The sequence below is a fragment of the Balearica regulorum genome, chromosome 1 (genome assembly GCF_011004875.1).
Source record: "Balearica regulorum gibbericeps isolate bBalReg1 chromosome 1, bBalReg1.pri, whole genome shotgun sequence".
NCBI lineage: Eukaryota > Metazoa > Chordata > Aves > Gruiformes > Gruidae > Balearica > Balearica regulorum.
The window spans coordinates 208,990,290-209,010,647 of record NC_046184.1 but is presented as its reverse complement, the minus strand read 5'-3'; the positions used below and the strand labels follow the sequence as shown (position 1 = coordinate 209,010,647).

Sequence of the window (20,358 nt, the reverse complement as noted above, 5' to 3'; positions counted from 1 at the left end):
CATATCTTGGTTATCTTTGGTTAAAACACCTACCCGAACTTTGAGAAAACAAAGTTTTTATTACCACAGCAGTGAATCCTTTGTCTCTCCACTGTGGGAACGCCAAAGGTTTTGACAGGCATCTTCTTCCAAGAAAATAGTATAGCTCAGCTGCTTTTTTTTTTTTCCTATCTTCAGCATTCCTAGAAACAGCCCAAATATTGGATTGCAAATTATTCCAGTTCCATTAAGTTTGTGACAGCTCAAAATTCTTGGACAGAACAATTTCTGTGAATAAGACAGGCCCCCATCAGAGTAGCCACACTTACTCCAATCACTGCAAAACTTCTGTGTCTTGGCTGGGCTGTTGTGTCAGAAACCAACAGGTAAAGAGCGAACCCATGGGGTGGGGAAAACCCCTTTGCCACACAGTTTCACTCTCATACAGACTGACCTGTGGAAAATGCCCACTCACATTTCGACAACCATGTTGCAAATCCAAAGGGAAGTTCTCTCCCATAAGAAAAGCAGCCAAAAAAAAAAACCACCCCAAAGGCAACCAGCATGTAATAAGAATTTTATTGGATACATTTAGAAAAAACCTAGAGCATGAAGACATGAGATTAATTTCTGGATTTAAGTTTTATGAATGTGCAGAATTAAACAACCATGCAAAAAGACATCTCCCCCCTTCAACCGTAATTCATGACTCTTATAATGGCAAAATTATTTCCACCTTAAAACAGTGTTCCAGACACATAATTCATTACTTTAAAAAGGATCTCGTTCCTCAACAGAGATAAAAAAAAAATTAGTAGCAATTGGAAAGACCAATGATTAACAGGTACAGTATTTAACCAACGCTCATGCCGTGTTTAAAGAATGCAAGCAAAAAATGCATTATTATGTAGAATAAGTAATTTTTTTCAAGGCAAAATTCCTATTAAAACTAGTCCCTAAACTACTGAAATGGTGACTTGATAATGTAGATGTTCCAGAAGATCATCCAATTAGAGAGGTTTTTTGTCAAGTTACATCAGTGCCGTGTAAAACATAAAGTCAGAGTAGCTGAACAGCCCAGTGCGTAACAGTATGTTAACATTAAAAATAAATTCCAACTCCCCCAAGAAATGTTGTTAAGAGATACAATACCTAAGGCTAGGTAGAAAAATGGGCATATACCTGAGGGAGAAGATTAATGTTTCTGTCACAAATTTGTATACCCATGCAAATTTTTGTATTAAAAAGAGATTGTGAAGGAAAAGTTTTATACACGCTGGGACAGTCAGTTCTGAGACATGTAACACGCTGTCTACATGTGACATGTAAACCCATACCGGAACATGCTACAGCTTTTAAAGACTCATTAATTATAAAAATATAGCTAGACTGTAGCAAGTTAACCAGCTTGTCAAATACAGCACAACTTCTGAAAACATGAAAAAAAGGTGAATTTAACTGCAAGTACATACTTGATCAAACATCGGTGCGTTGAAGTCGGTTCTGAGAAACTGCTCCAAACGCTCAAATTCAGTGACACGGCTTTTCCAGCTTGATGGTGGAAGCACATGTACGGTTACAAAAGGCTGCTAAAAATTAATGCAGTTAAACAAGACTTAACGGCAGTCTATACCATCTGAAAGGTTATCCTTTTATTTTGAAAAACATCACAGGCCACAGAAAACTAGGCTGTTATTTGTAAAACCTTCACTTTCTTGCCTCATCAAAGCTGAGGTTTTGTTTGTTTGCTTACTTTCTTAAACAGGTGAATTTTAAAAGTGGTTTTATTGTCACTGATGAGGAAAGTCATTATGGAACTCCTGAAGTATCTTTAATTTTCTGCTGAAAGTATGAACAACAGGAAAAGAGGAGGAACAAATAAAAAGCAGAACTGAGGACAATGTTCACAGTAGCTTTCTTCCACTTGCGACCAAGATGACTCAGCTACCAGCAGAAGGTACTTCAAAAGCACGTAACAAATCGTTACTGGGTCCCAAAGCCTGCAGCGCTAACAGCAGAAGGTCCTTTCATCCACACTTTTCTCCATTTAGCGTTCAGTATACTGAGGGAGCAGATGCTTTCCTTAAAACCAGAAATTTTGTACTCCCAAGAAATTCCATTTCCCTTGTAGTTCTTTACAATGGATTTTACATGATGTAAACCTCCTGCATGTGAGGATGCAAATAAATTGAAAATATGTGGAAAACAGAAGATATTTAGGGTACTCATATATCCATATGGATAGACACACGTTTGAACTTGCTTGTCAAATAACAACTTTATCCTGGCATTTAAACACCGCTCATTTTGCCATCCAAGTTCAGCGTTCTGCATACAAAAACCCAGATGGCACACTACTAACTACAGCTATCTAGAATTTTTCACCCACTGAAGTGATTGTTCTTAGTATTATGCTAAAAGCAGCTCCACTTGTTGGTTCAGAACACATCAGGGAACACCTGTTCAATTTTTAGAGAACCATTTGCAGGCATACATTTTTGTAAGCTTGTACCCTGTGACTTCAGCACCTGACATTTTCAAATGTATTAAAAAAACTCTAAAAATAAAAGGCAGCATTATTAGAAGTTAACAGAATCTTTTAGACAGAACTTAGAGCTGGAACTTTTAGTAGGGGCCCAAGGGAGTAAGCAACCACACTGCCTCCAAGTCAGTGAGGAAACAGGATCTTGAAGGTAAAGAAGCACCAACACAAATTTCATATATACAGTACTGGATGTATATATGGTGTTTGGGGATGGTTTCTTTGGTAATGTACTTCCTACTACTTTGAATATGAAGTAGGATTTCAAGTACTGCTAGAGATGGAACTCTGAGTTCAAATCAAATTATACCTGTTTGGAAACAGTAAGCTTTAACTTCTTTACTACGTTCTGCGTTTCTCTTGGCATTATTCAAGGATTGCCAAGGCAGGCAGATGAGCATCCACACATTTCAACAATCCACAGGACTGCTTGTTTACATGTATAAGTTTTGGCACAATAAATAATGGTGTACATTTTGCATGACTTACATACGAAAACATTGTTTTTCTTTCAGCTGCAACCCAAAGTTAAGAAACTATTTCAAGCAGAAAGATAAAGCAACATTAGTGAACGAGTTGCTGCTTGGACAAAGCGTCATCTTTAAAACTAGCCTGCTTTCAGCCACAAATCTTTACTGATGGAGAACTGGAGGTCTTGATTTCTAATCAGTGTTTTGCTTATGCTGTTCCAAGAGAAATAATATTTTTAAAATACTTTAATTCAAAGGTATAATTATGATTTGAGACAGACATTTTAAAGCTGCTTGTTTGTTTCTCCTAAGATTTGTCCTGTAGAGAAATTTAGTTCTTAGATTACCATCCTCAGAAACAAGAGCTCTGCGTATCTACATGGAAATAACTTTCCTGAGACACCTACAGTGTGCACTGTCTTCTCCGACTACACATATCCACCTACTTTGAAAAAAAGATTTGTAATTTTGAAAGTTGTAGAATAGGACAGAATATACATTCTAAAGACTGTCAAATATATACAGCACCCCTTGGTAATTTTACAACAGCCTGCTGTTTGTATATTCTCCACAGCTGAGGTGCGAAATTTTTCAGCCATTTCACTGTCCATTCACTTTTATATTTCACAATTCAAATACCAAAGATAAAGGAGTAAAAAAAAAAAAAAAAATCCTCTTATGCCAGCTTATTTTAACCTAATCTCCTGTTTTTATACATGAAAGACAGCAAAAGAATCAGCAAGTACTGAAATCCTTAGCAAAATACCTTTTATTCCATCCCTCCACAGCCAACAGGTATTGAAACAAACCTTAGTTTTCAGAAGACGAAAATGCAAGTCTACAAGTGTTCTTTCACATTTATGTTTATGTACCTTTTTGTTCTACATGTAGAATTGCATGTTAATCATTTTATAAACTCGGATTTTTTGTATCTGTTTTACAGTATGCTTCATAAGAAACAGTACTGAACTTAACACGTGCTACCCCGTAGATCCAGTCTAAACCGAACACCTGAAAAATTGACACACACAGTGGACTGAGAACACATGTATTGGGTGGTCAGTAGGTAAGGTGGTAAGCAAGGGGCAATAGCTCTTTTACTCTAAATCCCCATGGAGACACTCCAATTAGAATAAATACACTCATGGGAGCAAGAGCAGAAATAGCTATTACCCTTCAAGTTTACACCCCCATTTACTGTGCATCAAATTTCTCTGTAGAATGAACATAGCATAAAAAAATGAATCTATATATAAAAGTTAAATATTTGATTACAGTAGCAAGTCACCACTTCATAATGGGAAATAACTTGTCTCTTGGAATCATTATTGATCTGAATTTTCTTTTTTTTGTTGTGCGTTGGATACCGGTAATTCAAGACTTGCCCATAATAGGGGCTCTGCTTTTCTCATCGTAAGCTCAATCTTTGTAGCCGTCATGTTCACATAACTTCTCTTTACATCGATTACCTATGACAGAAAACATATTTCATACTTCAATTTAAGAAACAGACTGCTAGGTATTTGGGAATTAAGTTAGGAGGAGTAACTTATCACTACATTTCAGATGCTTAGGTAGACGCAGTTCCCTGTTATCTGGAAATATCAACCCTCTCCCATTCCCAAGCTAGGAACATATGTGCATACGTAACATATACATTGGTCTAACACAAACATAAGCATGCAATTACGCAGTGTCAAGCGTTTTCTGCACCACCACTATCATGGTGTTGGGATCTTAGGTCCAATTGGGACAAAAAGGACTTCAGGAGGTCACCTTCTGCTCAAAGTAGCATCAACTATGATGTCATACCTGATCACTTGGGGCATTAGATTCAGATTCTAATGCAGATTACTGAATGACATGCAACTGAATTTCTTTCAATAAGCAAAGTAACGAGGAAAAACAAACTGTTTTGAAAGAGAGGAATCTGAGGGTTTGTGTTTTGTTTTTAAAACAGAAAAATTATTCTTATACTTACTCCCCATAATTTCACACTGCGATGAAATTCCTTTTCTCCTTCAAATACAATATGGATATTTAACTTAACAGGAAAAACAACAGAAATTTTTGTCAGGCGAATAAAACATTTGACACCTCAAGTATGTTTAAGCAAAATATATCACATTAAGACTCAGATCCTACAATGAGCAAAATGATCAAATTGTCCCTTAGATACAGAAATGAAATCTACCCTAATAGATTCTGATACAGTATCATAGTCAATAGTGGCCATATATACACTCTGGAAGCTGTATCATTTTCTCCAAATGTGTGATTAAGAAATCAGAGAAGCATTTTAACACTTGTTTAATATTAGTAGCTGTGAAACTTCATACCATGAAGAACAATATTAAATTACATTAAGCCAAATACAATTAAATTATGAATCTATAATTATTTACACATATGGTGATGCAAATCCATCACACTTGGCTTTTAATTGTGGTAGTTAAATTAAATATTTTTTTTCACATATTATATTGCAGCTTTAAAAAAAAACAGCACATTAAAGTACAGATGTCCAAACAGAAGAGGAAAAAAAAAGCGCTGTACATAGTGAAGCAAATACAGAAGTCAAGCAAAAGCCGTTACTCAAAAAAGATTCTTATGCTACCTCTGCCTTGTAAATAAAGCAGAATCCAGATTTTCCTAAGTTCAACCTGCTGTAAGAAATAAAAGAAGAATTAAATCTTAAAGTAGATACTCACCATTGTGCTATTTGCTTCTACGTAGCTCAGATCAGGAACAGAGTTTTTAGCATATACAGAAATAGTTACTTCTCCTCCAGTCTGGTGCCAATCATGCCTGCATGGAACTACTTTCTTTCCCTATGTAAAGAAAAAGTTACAGAAAAAAAGACTTAAAATTGCATTGAGGAGTATTTTTACAAGATTCATCAGGATAAAAGCTGAGGACTATTTTAATAGCCAAGAAGCAAAGGACTACAGTTCATGTTCACAGGAGATTGCACGACTCCACTTACATTTTTTTACTAAATATTTCAGCTACTGGTCCCTGACAAACATCAGAAGTGAGAAAAATCAATGCTTATGACAGAGACTACAGTAAGAAACTGGGACGTTGTTACAGAAAAACAAAACAAAAATACCCCAAAACAAGCGAAAAAAAAAAAGTTGCTTGTTGGATTAACTTCCTTTCCAAGACTACAGTTATCCAGCCCACAGTAGAAGGGAACCAAAGAAAGAAAAAGCAAGCCATGACTCCAAGAAACTTTGCTATTACTGCAATAAATTATTGAGTACTGCCCTCTGTTCTCTGATGCAGCAAAAATAAATGGCGAAAAAACCCAGAACAACAACAAAAAGGTAAAGTCAACTCCCTTGTAAGCTAGAAGCCCATTATCTCAATATGCACACATTTAATATACACATAGTTCTAAACATCTGGGTAAAATCTTTACAATACCCTCCTGCTGTAGGCTCACAACTTCAGCATTTTTGTTTTTTTTTTAATCCCTCCTTTCTGTATTGAAAATACTTGTTAAAAAAACAAACATAAATTTCAAAGCAAGCAGCAATTCGATGACTTAAAGGAAGGACTTACGAAGTAATTGTTAGAGAATGAGGTAACAGAACTACACTTTCTATAATATATCATGATCTTCTGTTAAATGTTACCAATGTTTGTAGTATGAAACCCATTTTACCTCAGCAATAGACATAACAAGAATTTTGTGTTCACCTACATCCAACAAGTGACCAGCTAATGTTTTTGGACTGTTCAGTTCCATGATTATGTTCTGTAATATTCTCTAAGAATCTTTTTAAACCTTGACTGGAAATATTTTTCACCTTGTAATTCTGCAGTTGGTTCCCAACATTGCAACGAAATTCCTACAACCTAAACAGAGGCTATTTGTTTTACTGGTAGCCAAACCAAACCACTGAATTAAGATTCAGACCAGAAAAATACTCACATGTGTAAACAGAATTCAAACTAGACAGAAAGAGACCCTTCCATCCCTACCCATGGAACCCCATCGACCTTATCTGCCCTGCCGTCCCTACACAAACAACAACTCAACTACTCTGCGTGGAACTGGAAGTACAGTTATTTTACTACAGAACATGTACAGTTGCTCTCTTCATGGTCTTTAGGGGAAGAAAGTCTTCCAAAAATCTTATTTTAAAGGAATATATTTGAAAAATATTCTATATGGAATACCATAGACTTTCTTCACTAACAAAGCAGAAAAGACTTATCTTTTTCCTGAATTTGCTAAAAACGCTTTTTCTATAGAACAGTGATACTTCTATTACAAATTACTTCAGACTGCATTTGTCTGCTGTCATGCTGTGCGTATTATCCTCCATATTCTTTCAGAGGTAGTGATCTGTAACGGCTCAACTAAAGTCATAACTCAAACAAGCTACTAACTACATTTCAGTATTCAAAATTCAGAATGGCCAGCTATAGAATGCAATGTTCATGCTACTTACTGCATCCTTTTTAGTCCATACGTGTGTTCCTGTTGTGCAGCCTTCTTGAGCTAAAAATGTATTGAAGTCAGATGTTTTTCTTTTGCAACAGCTCCAATACTTCATCCTTGAAAGTTCACAAAGTAATTCATAAACAATATTTAGGACACCATTTACTGCGACTACTTAAGATCTTTCCTTTGTGCAATATTACTGTTAATTTAGTATACCCTCTTCAAGCATTGCCATTTTTGACCGAAGAAGAAATACGGAAGGAAAACAAGGCAATATCTACAAAGAAAGCAGGAACACATAATAGACTAATTAAAAACAAAATTAAAATTAACTGAATACTAACCCTTCATGGAATATAGGTACACCAGAATGGTATATACATACTTCTTCTGTGCTGTGTGGTCCTTCGTATGTCTAGTAAAACAAAGCATTTCAAGTGTATTACTGTTAGGGGATGTGGACCAAAGGAAAAAACAAAACAAAAAACACAATCCACAACAGAAACATTGAACAAAGTACTGCAAAGTTTTTGAGTAAATAATCTAAATCTAATGGCTTGCCCTAGCTTTTCAAAATAACCATTTAGCCTTCATTCACAAAAGGTTCCCTGGCACTCCTTCTAACAAGTTATACTTTGTATTAGTTCAATGGAGTGCATCAGTGGTGACATCATCTATGCTCATAAAGGTCACTTTAGATCCTCAGAGATATCCATCTCTAAAAATACGCTCAATATTTAAGGAAAACAAGTAGTTGACTGGAAAATAAATTTATCATTAATAAGACACATGGATTTTCAAAGGGAAGTAAATTAAACAATATAAAACTCTGAATATCATATCAGTTCTTCCTAACACAAGCAAGAAACTGCTATATTTTCTCCTCCCACCAGAGTTTCAGTAGAAAAAGCAAAATCTGTCAGATGTCCAGTGAAAGCTGGAGAGAGATTGTTTACAAGGGCATGGAGTGATAGGACAAGGGGCAATGGCTTTAAACTGAAAGAGGGTAGATTTAGATTAGAAATGAAGAAGAAATTATTCCCTGTGAAGGTGGTGAGGCACTGGAACAGGTTGCCCAGAGAGGTTGTGGAGGCCCCATCCCTGGCAGTGTTCAAGGCCAGGTTGGATGGGGCTTTGGGCAACCTGGTCTAGTGGAGGGTGCCCCTGCCCATGGCGGGGGGTTGGAACTAGATGGGCTTTGAGGTCCCTTCCAACTCAAACCAGTCTATGATTCTATGAAATATCTATTTAAATTCTACTGTCCCATTGCAAGACAAGGGTGTCAGTGCAAAAACCTTTCAGTTTAAATGACTATGTAATAGAAAGGCTAATTTTGGTGCTAGGAGCGTTAAAACATCTTCTTTGTGGATTCTTCTGGCAGGAAGCATTAATTGATAAGATCTGCAGATGCTTCTGACCTATACATAGATTATCAAGAGCAATTCAAGTGTTATCAGTAAGCCAATTCTCACCAGTATTTTATTTAACATTTTAAGTTGAATATTTTAAGTATGATGGGTTTGGCAAGCTTGCTAATTAGAACTTCAGGACAGGCTTAAAAAAAAAAGTAAGTCCTAGACTTACTGCATCCACAGTACAAAACAGCCCATATTTGTCCATATTAAAGTGTGTTATCAAAGGTTCATTCATTAAGCCTGACAGACTTATTGCCATTTCCAAATCAATTTGTAGCACACAAAAAACCACCCAAGAAAGGAAAACAAAAACTGCGCAATTAATAGTTTAGCAGCTGGGTTTAAGAGTGAACTGAACCACTTACTTTTGAACAGCCTGCATTTTTACATGCCGTCCCAATCTTGATTTCATCACTGTCTTCCTCTGTAAACAGAATCATATTATAGAAAATAGCAAACGAAGTGTATAATGTACTAAATGTTTTGCTTTTATTGAGGTTTAAAATGAGCTGAGTAGATTAGGAAAAAAATCCACAAAAAAAACCTAACCAAAACCCTCTCACGCTATGTATTTTCTGCCAGAAAGGTACAAAGAAACAGATTATGCAAACATTCCACAAGCTGTAATACCTATGCATCAGATTCTTGGTTCCATACCTTTACATCATTTTAAGTGGGGCAAAAAACCAGAATAAATTTTAAGATGAAGATTATCACAATCATAGGGGAAGAGAGCAATCACTCATCTTGTTCAGTTTTGTAAAACTAAGACTGTAAAAGGCTCCAAATGCTGCCTATAAATACACAGAAGGAAAGAATTTGGATACCAAGTAGAAAGAAGAGCTAAATGACATTTTGGCACAAGAACAAAAGAGTGTAAAATAGCCACAAATGTAGGTTAAAATTAGAAAGTGTTTCTTAAGGAGCTGTGTAGTTCTGGAACCAAATTCCAAATAAACTGTGGAAGAAAAAGAGGAAAAACAGACAAAGGAGAACCAACTAGTCTTCAGAGAAATTTCACCAGTTTATGAAAGGCTTTATACAACATCGTGTTTGCAGTAACGTACGAGTAGAGTTCATTTCTTGGGAAACTCTTTCAGTTTTATATTCAGAAATGGAAGTTCCCATCATGTCAACTCTACCACGAAATGTTACAAAATAGGCAGTTTAAATAATTTTAATGGGAACATACTGTTCCTAATTCCCAAGTCTTCACATTGTTCACATTTAAATTTTGATTAGCATTCCCTTGACTGGAAGATATTTCCCAGATTATTAAGAACAAGAACGTAATTACATGAAATAATTACTTCAGAAACAACAACAAAAAATAGCATTTCATTTATTTGTGTGACAATTAGCATCATATACCTACTTAACCTCCCTACATCCTTACCTTTTTTCTCTTCGTTTTCTGATGACAGTTTCAGTTTATCTAGTGCTTGCTTCAAGGAAGCTGACACTTTCAGCTGCAAATTTGTCATTGGCTCATCTGGGCTAAAAAAAACCATCCATGTATTCATGTCAGCTTCACAAAAAATAATTTACGAAAGACAATAAAGTAGTAACTTTTAATCTTGCTATAAGGCTCTTTTCCAACCTCCTTTACAACATCAAACAAACAAACTAGATTTGTAAATGCCAATTCTTACTGCTTATGGAAAAACAGACTAGAAATTTAGAAGGTAGTCTTGGTTTTCAACAGGAAATCCTAAATACTCTACAATAACAAAAATAAATCAGAGAAATTAAAGAATCTAAACACAAGCAACCTAAAATTATTTTTATGACTTTAACGCTAAACACAACTGCTAGTGGCATTCTGAGCTACAAGGCTTTAGACTGCAATTTTTGCTTCCTGTGAAGCTAAATGCTGAGAAATTCAGGTGTTACCTTGTCCTAACCAGAACTCTTTTATCTCATTTTGAAGCTTAAGATAACATCATCACTGCTACCAAACACAAGCTCTTTTAAAGTTAATTTGGGAATTTTTACGCTACATGAGATGTGTAACACTGAATAACCAAATGAGTTCTAACTTGGCCAACTGACCACAAATTTGGCAAAACTTAGTTTCATATACTGTACCTTGGCCTTTTAATTGTTTCCAATGGTTTTGGTGCCTGAATTATGTGTTCTTGAAATTTGGGTTTCAGTTCAGCTAGCTCCTTTCGTTCAGAGGTAGTTTTGACTTCAGGTTTGACAGGCTCAGGAGGTTTCTCACTGTTATGGAGACCCTTTGTACAGCCCTGTTATGGAAAGCATATGTTTATATATATGCAGCATAGTTTGTGTGCACAATTAAAAATTATCAAAAACTGCAGCAAGTTTTCTTGATTTATTTCTTCAGCCCCATCTTCTCCTTTAGCCCACTCTAAACATTAGTTGTAGGATTTCTTTTGCAGCCAAAGTGGAAAATATCTTCGTTTGAACATAAGTTAAAGAAAAATGTATACTTTCTGTAATCAAGCAATGTAACAAAAAATATTGACCTTCCTTCATTGTTAACAATCATCTAAATAAGTTTTGATAGAACTGATTATAACCATTAAAGCTTGAAAATGAGACTCGACTTCAACATTATATCAAGAAAAACAGTGCATGTAAGATTTAAGACAGTTCTAACAAAAGTACACAAATTTTAAATATGTAAGCATGTGTAGCATTTAATATTTATCACTGTCATTTGACAAGTATAAAAATTGTAAGCAATCATGGGTACATACCACAATGCTTAAGAAGTCAGAAAAGTCTGTTGTTCTTCTCTTACAACATGACCAACCCTGTAAATGTTTTGGAATAAAAACAAAATAAGCATGACTACCTTACTTGGCAACAGCTTACAAAAAGCAAAAGACTAATTATATTCCTTTACAAGATGTGGCACATCATAATTAGAGCTAATTGTCTTCCCTTCTTTGGACAATATTATCATCATCATCTCCATTTTTAAAAGCCATAGAAACTGGTTACAGCTGCCATTTCTAGTTTACTCATGCTGCCTTAATCAGAAAGTTTGGTAAACATGAGGGAGTATTTCTATGACAAGCTAGATGCCAACTCTGTACGACAGAAGATAGAAACATTACTTTATCTCATAAAGTAACACGTAAGCAAAACAAGCAAATACTATACCTGAGATATATTCTGCTCACCTATGGCAGAATGTACAGGGCCCCTTCCTAAAATGATGATTTTTTTTCTCTGAGAACTAGTGAATTCTTTCAACTGCTTATTTCCCACCACAAAGCTGGGTATCTGCCTTGCATAGCCATCTATCCAACTATATCAATCAAGAACATTTTTTATTATATAAAACAGAAATCCAATTTTAGAGAAAATTATCTTGCCACTGTGAATAATGTATCTTAGAACTCAAAGAACCTTATTAAAGGCAACAGTTTGACTAATAAATGCACCACTGTTTTGAGAGTTTAAGCATTGCAGCACAGTGGGGTTTAGGTAGGTGGTTCTAAAATATCCTCAAAATATTAACTATTTCCACAGTCCAGGAGACACCAGGTTCACCCTGCCCACTTAGATTATCTAAAATTCACAGCAGAAAGAAAACTGCCCATACAAAATTATGATAATTTTTTAATTAGGCCAAGAGATAGGATACGGAGAGGAGGGAGAAGTAGTACTTGTTTTAAAAATGGTGTGTATATAAAAGAAAGAGGAAGTAAACACAATCTTTTGATCTAACTGTATAATTTCTGTCTTTACAATTAGGTAGAAGTTTTACATACTGTGTTATGAGTACAACTATAATTTTGTACAAAACAAATTGCCATAGTCTAATTAACTGTATCGTATCTGATCTAATGGCATCTGTCCCAATTTGCCAGTGGCACACAGTGGCTGATTCCAGAGTCATGTACTGCAATATAAGCAATAGCTTACAGAAAACTCGCTACCCAGCACATACGCACCAGCCTCCACGAGCCCAAAAGACACCACGTTATGGGACAGGGATTAGGTGCACTGCCAGTAGAAGCAGTTCCTAAGTATCAAGAAAAAAAATGCTTGCCCCAAAGCTCAGATAAATAGCAGTTTGGTGTCCTAAGAAAGGTCACTTATGTTACATCTGTATTAATACAGTAAACAGTGCAAGGCTCCATTTCTGGACACTAGATTTCTGGCCATACACTATTAAATTGTTATAATGACTTCCAGTACTGTTTTGGCAGTTTTGTCTCATGTAATTCTCTGTAGGTCCTTGGGATGCATCCAGTAGATCCTGAAGCAGGAAAACAGTTTAATGACAATGACTATGGGCTATGCAGTTAGCCTGAGCACTGGAGACCAGTCACAGATAGATTTAATTCACTACTGAAGATGTAGCTCAAGAATCCCGGACAGCTGCATCAGAGGCATGGGTGACCAGTCCTAACTTCATCAACATAACTCATTTGTCAGATCAGCAGAACACAATCATTTTTTACAGTAGGCAAATGTCACATACACATTAGTTCACAAGCCACATAAGACGACAAGCAGCTGGCTTGAATTCCAAGCAGGTTAATGAACTGAAAGAGTATGACACCTCTCAATGCCTCTGAAGACCTATGCAGATGACCTAATTAAACTGTTGAGACATCTAAAGTCAATCAATAGGAAACAGGTGTCATACAGACTTGCACAGCATTTAGACCGTATGAGTACAGTTTTTAATTTCTTCTGCAGTTTTGAGTAAATGTGCTTTTCTAATTTCATAGAGTTGCTAGAACATGACAGGCTGCACATCAATTTATATACCACTGAAAGATTGGGAATTAAAAAGGAATAGAAGCATACTGTTTTACATATATATATAAAAAAAAAGAGACTTAAAAAGATAGTTGCATACTTACTTTGAGAGCATCATGAAAGACTGGCACACCTGGATGATATGTGCATGAATCTAAAAGAAAATTACTATTATTAATATTCAGGCATACCAAGAATCCTTATTCATCTGATCACAAACCCAGCAAAAATTTCACACTTGCAATTCATGTATGTCATGAGCTGTCCTGCTTCCTCAAGTGCACATAATTATGAAGGACAATATAGACTCCACAGAACAAGCTTTCTGAGTGCATATATTAAACCTAAATAATCAACATTTTTCCTTCTGTATTATACAACACAAGCCAGAAAGCAGGCATCTTAGACAAACTTCTACTTCCGTATGGAGCAAGTGAACTTTCTATGGACCATCCCCTACCTTCATCAATAATGTCTTTACTGGTAATTCAGCAGAAGTAAAAAAAGTGGCCCTATGGCCACCCAAGAGACATAAAATATTGGTTTACAGCATCAAATACATCTATCTGCACCTGATCCAAGCTTTCTATCTATAAGCACTCTGTTAAAAATTATCCTAACACAAATCTTGAGTTCATGATTTTATCCATCATAATTAGCACGTTCTTTTTTCACTGTTTGTAGTATACCAGGTCACTTATGGACTTGAACTCAAAGGCCAGTCTTCCACATACACAATTTAGACATGTCAATACGATTAATAGGTTCTGTACAAACGCTACACTAAAACACAACTTCCATTACTTGAACTGTTTATGTTCACAAATGTTTATCAACATTGCAGCTTTTTATGTAGCAACCGTTCCTTTTTAACTTAACATACATGGTTTTTTCAAGTGTAATACAAATGCCCCGATTACATACCTTCTCTTGACATATACTGCATAGATAATATTTTAAAGACTTGACTCTAAAAGCGATAGGAAACACTAGCTATCTTTTAGCCTTTAAAGCAAAATTCCTGGTGTTGTTAGAAGCAACTAAAATTAAAAGTGACACAAACAGTAACAATTTTTATAATATGCCTCCATAAAACAGAAGAGTGAAAAATATCACGATTCACATAAGAAGCAAAAGAAAAAAGTGATATGTAACTTTATTAGTAATCTGCCTATAGATATTAAATGGGCTTAAAGACAAATAACTTGTTGTTTTCATTTTTATAAATGTGTAGCTTTTTAAGAAATCTTGCTTAGTATAATTTTCTTTAATTTTATATTCAGTCTCAGGCACTAATACAGTCTGACAGACATGTTGCTTTAAGATGACAGTTCCCACCTTAACTCAAAAGGCACATATTTAGGGACATCAGTCCTTCAGCAGGACTTACATACCTATACATGAACTTCTACCAATTCCTTCAGCTTCAGGGTGAAATGCTAATGCTTTTGTAAATGTAAACCTCACAAGAAAATAATTTTTAAAAAGTGGTTAATTTGTATAAAGAGCCCAGGACTTCTCTGTTAAATCAAGTAAAATTAAAAATAGAGGTCATTCTTTTCCAAAAGTATGAAAGCATGTCATCATAAGCATCATGGTAGTAAACCTAAGCTCTGTTTGCAACAAAGATTATTTCTGAATCAGAAGACTTAAATTACTATTTCTAATCTCTCACAAGCACGTGGGTTTAAATGAGAGAAGTGCTGTTAATCAGTACACCATTTTTAGAGATCGAAACCACCTTAGGATCAATTAACTCAGGGGCAGCTATCCTCCAGCTCACAAGTCAGACACAGACAAGTGTCTGTTTGTCCATCTGGCCAAGGTCAATCCTTTTTCCTTGCTCCCTGAAGCCCTCTCTGCAGGAGGTACATCATGGAGCAAATGACAGCCCACTCTCTGCTGCTATCTCCCACGGGCCATGCATATTCCACAACAGGAGATAATGAGACAGGGAGTTCTGCAGTACCTCAAAAAGAGGCAGCGGGACTTACTCACTAAGCAGTCTGACCATGCTGCATACCAGAGGACAGGAAAATGTCCCTCATTTTCAGTCATACTGAGCCCAACAACTCTTATCTGATTAAAGTTTATATCCATAAGAATATCCCATCTCAGACTAGGTGGGGAAAACCAGGAATTTAGCAAACACCAATAGTCACCTAGGCAGTTAGAAGCATGTCTGGATTTGTGACTGTTCGATTTCCAGCCTTTGGTTTCTATTCTACTCTTTTCACTGAAAGAAAAAAAAATCAAGTCACCTCTCCATTGCTTTTAATACCTCTCCTTAACCAGGACAAACTTAAGGTTTTTCAAGAGGCATTTTCTTTCACCCTCAGATCATTTTCAGAGATGCAAGTACCACACATTTTCAAGTTGTTTGGTGGGTTGGTTTTTTTATGCTGATTCCATACCCAAACCAATCCCATTCTCACAATGCGCACACTGCTATCTGCTGTTACTTTACTGCTACATTCTTGCTTATTCAATGAAGCACTTATTAGTCTTTTTGTTAAATGTCAAAGTAGAAAATGGTCATCCAAACTTAAGAGGTATTTTCAATGGAATAGTGTTGAATTCTTGAGGATGAAATGAGACATCCGTCTATATACAACTTGCAAACTGACCTGCTGCTATCCTGTGGAAACACTCCAATACTTTGCAAGGTATGCTTCACAGCCCCAAAGCAATGGAAAGTCATTAAACCTGATGAACTTCATTCAGCACCTAGGGGAAGTTAATGACTTCAAATGGTTGCTGAAGCTAGGAAGCTAATTCCACTGAACTTCTCACAGTGTAAGAAAAAAGCATAGAAAGCAGGATAAACGCGGTATGGCAAGAGATTATAAATAGTTCACAGAGTAAAGAAAGGCTCAGCCTGAGAAACAAAAAGCCACGGGGAAGACAGGATCAGAGGGTGCACTTTATAGGAACCGAGTTTGAACTATCGGGACCAGACAAGGTTAAAGAAAGCTGACTTTGGGCACACAGACTCAAAAAAGTCTAGGCTATCACTCCATCTTTCACTCACTCCACCTCAGAACTACATAAAATAAGTTTTCATCAGGTCTGTGATCATGTTTATCCTGCAGGTGCAACATCACTAAGCTTAATCTAAGGAAAGAGTATGTGCTTCTCTTCTGGCAATGGATCAAATTAAACCACATTAGGAAAGATCTAAATTACAGCCTAATACTCAAAAAATGTTGCAGTACAGTGAAGAAATTGAGACAAACACATACAATATAGATATTTTGCATCTGTTTGTGCACACCACCTTTACAACTGTCATTAAGCAGCACTGTTTTCAAACTTAAACCAAAGGGTGCATGAACTACCTCATACCCCTGTTTTAGCAGCAAAATTTGACCTGGCCTTGAAATAGATTAGAAATAGTCACATGGTCATTCACAGGAAAAAAAAAAAAAAAGAAAGAAAATTAAAAACCTACTATCACTTTTGAAGTTAAGTTCTACTTTCTATGTCAGATGCTGTGCAAGTCTTCAACAGTATGGATTAACTAGCAGTTAACATATCTAAAATGCATGTGAAATTTGTACCTTGTCAGGCATGCCACAGACGAATTCATAACTGTGCACTCAGTCACAACTGTGCAGACATACCTTTAATGCCTTTCCTCAGGCTTTTCTTTCTGCCTAAGAGGCATACAGTCCTTCATGTCAGCCAGTTGCCACTTGCTCATAGCTTGAAAACAATTAGAGTTTCTACAGAAAATACATGCATGTATTATTTCGGCCATCTGGTTCTAAAGAGATTAATGGCCTTTTACATCAATCATTACTATGGGAATATCTATACCGCAGGCTGAATGTAGACAAAAAAACCTGAAAGATCCAATACTGCTTTGAGGCCAGCAGGACTTATTTTGTACCTATTTTCATTTAAGAAAATTTCCTATTAATATATTGATCCTAAGCTTAACTATTAGATTATATCAATGCAACACTTAATAAAGGGATAAGTATCTTGATGTTTAACACACGCACTAGCCTTAATGCCCACGATATTTTAGAAGTAAATCCAAACACAGTTCTGAAACCCAAACAAACATTTGAACTTGACAGCCATACACAGCTAAATATGGATTTAGATCCTAACTAGTAATCATCTCATTGACCTTGGTGAAGTTTAGGGATGCCAAAAGTTATAATCACTCTACTTCCGCTGAAAATATCAAACTTGGTCTTCTGAAGTGGCCAGTGAATAACTACGTTTACCTTTAGAACTGCTTAGTCTAGGACACAGTAATTCCAGTAAGTGTTCCAGCCATTTTACCAAAGCAAACTTCATCTCAAGAAGTTGTTTTCCCCAGTCCAAGTACCACACAATTAGCATAGGGACATGCCAACAAGATCAAGTCTACTCTAACTTTCACCACAAACATAGGAGCACATGGTTAAGAACTGTTCTTTCAATGACAAATACAGGTTATGAAGCTCCAATGAGATTTTTTAATATAAACACCCCTATCTGCTTTGTCTTTTGGGGCAACGGGATGCAGGGGGCAGGGGGGTGGTGGTGGAAGAAATCACTAAATGGAAACATTCCACAACTATGCCTGCTTTTTCTGTTACTAACATTAGTGAGTCTTATGCAAAATGCTGCCCCTCTTTGGAAATACTTAGCTCAAAAAAATAAACACACTTTATGTCATGGTTCTTAATCACAGAATATGCACAGGCTAGAACATGTTAGCATAATCTTGTGGGTTGCTAAAAATTAAGCTAATGGAAAGAGGCTATTACAAAACCAGTTCCATTATAAACCAGTTGAGGGCAAGCCTACTGAAAACTCAGATCACTCTTTTGCAGCCTGTGTGGAATTATGAAACCTAAAATGACAGCGCCTTGAAGATGTTTCACCAGGTCCTGGATTCCCAATATGCGTAGGGGAGGCATTGTCAAGAGCTCACAGCACTTGGCAAAGCAGATATACACGTATCGTAAGATATACTTAATTACCTACTGCAAGTCCACACACTACAATTAAAAAAAAAAAAAAATAGTTGATGACTGCTATGTATGCAACACCCACAGAGGCCCTCAAAAGAAAAGTCTGTTGCTCAAGGCCTCCAGTTTCTACCTTTGGAACATACGACAGTAACGTAAAGAACTAACTGCCTCTCTTCCTTCACACTGCTGCGAGGAGCTTTATTATTACAAAGGAACCGAGGAGCCAGGCTCACGGCCAGCCCCGTGCTTCCGCGCTGCCGGGACAACTTCCAGCCCGGGCAGGGTTCGCTGTCCAGCCGCGCATAACGGAGCCACCGGCAGCACCACCTTACCGCACCGGACCGCCGCTCAAGCGGCAGAAAGCACCACACGAGAACACCAGCTTCCCCGGGGAGAAGCGAGCCGGGACCAGCACCGTGCAGCAACAGACTGGCGAAAGCGGGAGGGACAGCCCCCCTTCCCCCCCCCGCAGGCCAAGGCTTTCCGTGCCCTCAGTGCTGACCGACCCGCGGCCTGACTGACAGCTCTGCACCGCGATGCGGCTCCAGCAGCCGGGGCGGACATGAGGGAGGCGGACACCCCGAGCGCTCAGATCGCCCCTCAGACCTCCCCTGCAAAGCCCTCACAACCCCCCGAGAAGCTCTCCCTCAGAGCCCCCAAACCGAAACCGGGGGGGGGGGGGGGGGGGCAATGAGGGAGCACCCGCGCTACCCTTCCCCCTCCGCCGCTCTTCACCGCCGCTCTCACCCTCCGTATTAGTTTCGGGGTCGAAGCGCTGGCCGCAGCCCCGGTTGTAGCAGAGCAACGACATGGCGGCGGACCGACCGGCGGCGCTTCCTGCCCCACCGCCGGCGAGCGGAGCCCAGCAGAGCCCGGCGGAGCGGCAGGCGGCAGCCGGAAGCCGGGCAGCGCCGTGGGGGGCGGGGTGGCTCCCTCAGCGGAAAGAGCCGGCCGGAGCCTTCCGGAATCTTCACGAAGCTTCGGGGGAAGGGGAGAACGGGCAACCGTCACTGCGCACGCACCGCCGGCCGGCGCGGGAACCGCCGCCAGAGCGGGAGGAGGAGGAAGGGGAGGAGGAGAGGAAGGTGCCGGGCGGCAGGACGCCGCAGGGTGCATGCGCACGAGGAGGCGGGTGGGAGGCGAGCGGGGCGCGGTGCGCAGGCGCAGTGCGGTGGGCCTGTGCGGAGCGGGGGCATGGAGTGGCGCAGAGTGAGTGCTGGCGTCCCCCGGCCAGCCTGCGGCATTGCCGCCCGCGGCGGGGCTGGCGCCGGGGTGAGACGTTTCTGGAGAGCTCTTCAGCTACAGCAGAAGGAGGCGGATTGCCGCCGGGCCCCAGCGGTGCTCCCCATCCCAGGGCCCTGACGCGTCGCGTCGGCTTGCTCACGGCGGCTGGGCCCGGGAGGCGCTGAGGGCCGCGGCTGGCCTGGCTGCGGGAGCGCCGTTGATCGGCTCTGGAGTCATGACACAGGGCACCTCAGCCTGTGTCCGGTGCTCTTGCTGGGGATGCTCAGCCTCTGGCTAGTTCTTAACTTTTTGTGAGAATGTACGTTGTCTTAAGTCACCTCAAAAAATATTTGGCTACGTAAAAAGACTGTAATTAGAGACTGTGAATGCTTACTTGCTAAATGTCTATGATACGTGTGAGTTTAATTTAAAAAAATTACTTTTGTGTATGTATTAAAGGATCATCTTGCACAGAAAGACAATAACATCAGAAATTATTGTGAAGAAGATCACTTTTGTATGGTCTCTCAGTTCTCTAGAAGTTACCCTG

At 38.4% G+C, this 20,358-nt stretch overlaps 1 protein-coding gene across 1 annotated transcript; it reads right to left on the bottom strand.

The window, feature by feature from the left end:
- Positions 1 to 541: 541 nt before the first annotated feature.
- On the bottom strand, positions 542 to 19,700 carry CHORDC1 (cysteine and histidine rich domain containing 1). The gene is made up of 11 exons (XM_075742412.1): positions 19,332 to 19,700; positions 13,716 to 13,765; positions 11,589 to 11,645; positions 10,951 to 11,111; positions 10,259 to 10,359; positions 9,228 to 9,286; positions 7,792 to 7,862; positions 7,455 to 7,560; positions 5,703 to 5,822; positions 4,973 to 5,035; positions 542 to 4,460 (listed from the first exon to the last, which is right to left on the bottom strand). Exons 1-11 carry the CDS (start codon positions 19,393 to 19,395, stop codon positions 4,317 to 4,319), a joined length of 996 nt encoding a protein of 331 aa, XP_075598527.1. The 5' UTR covers positions 19,396 to 19,700; the 3' UTR covers positions 542 to 4,316.
- Positions 19,701 to 20,358: the final 658 nt, after the last annotated feature.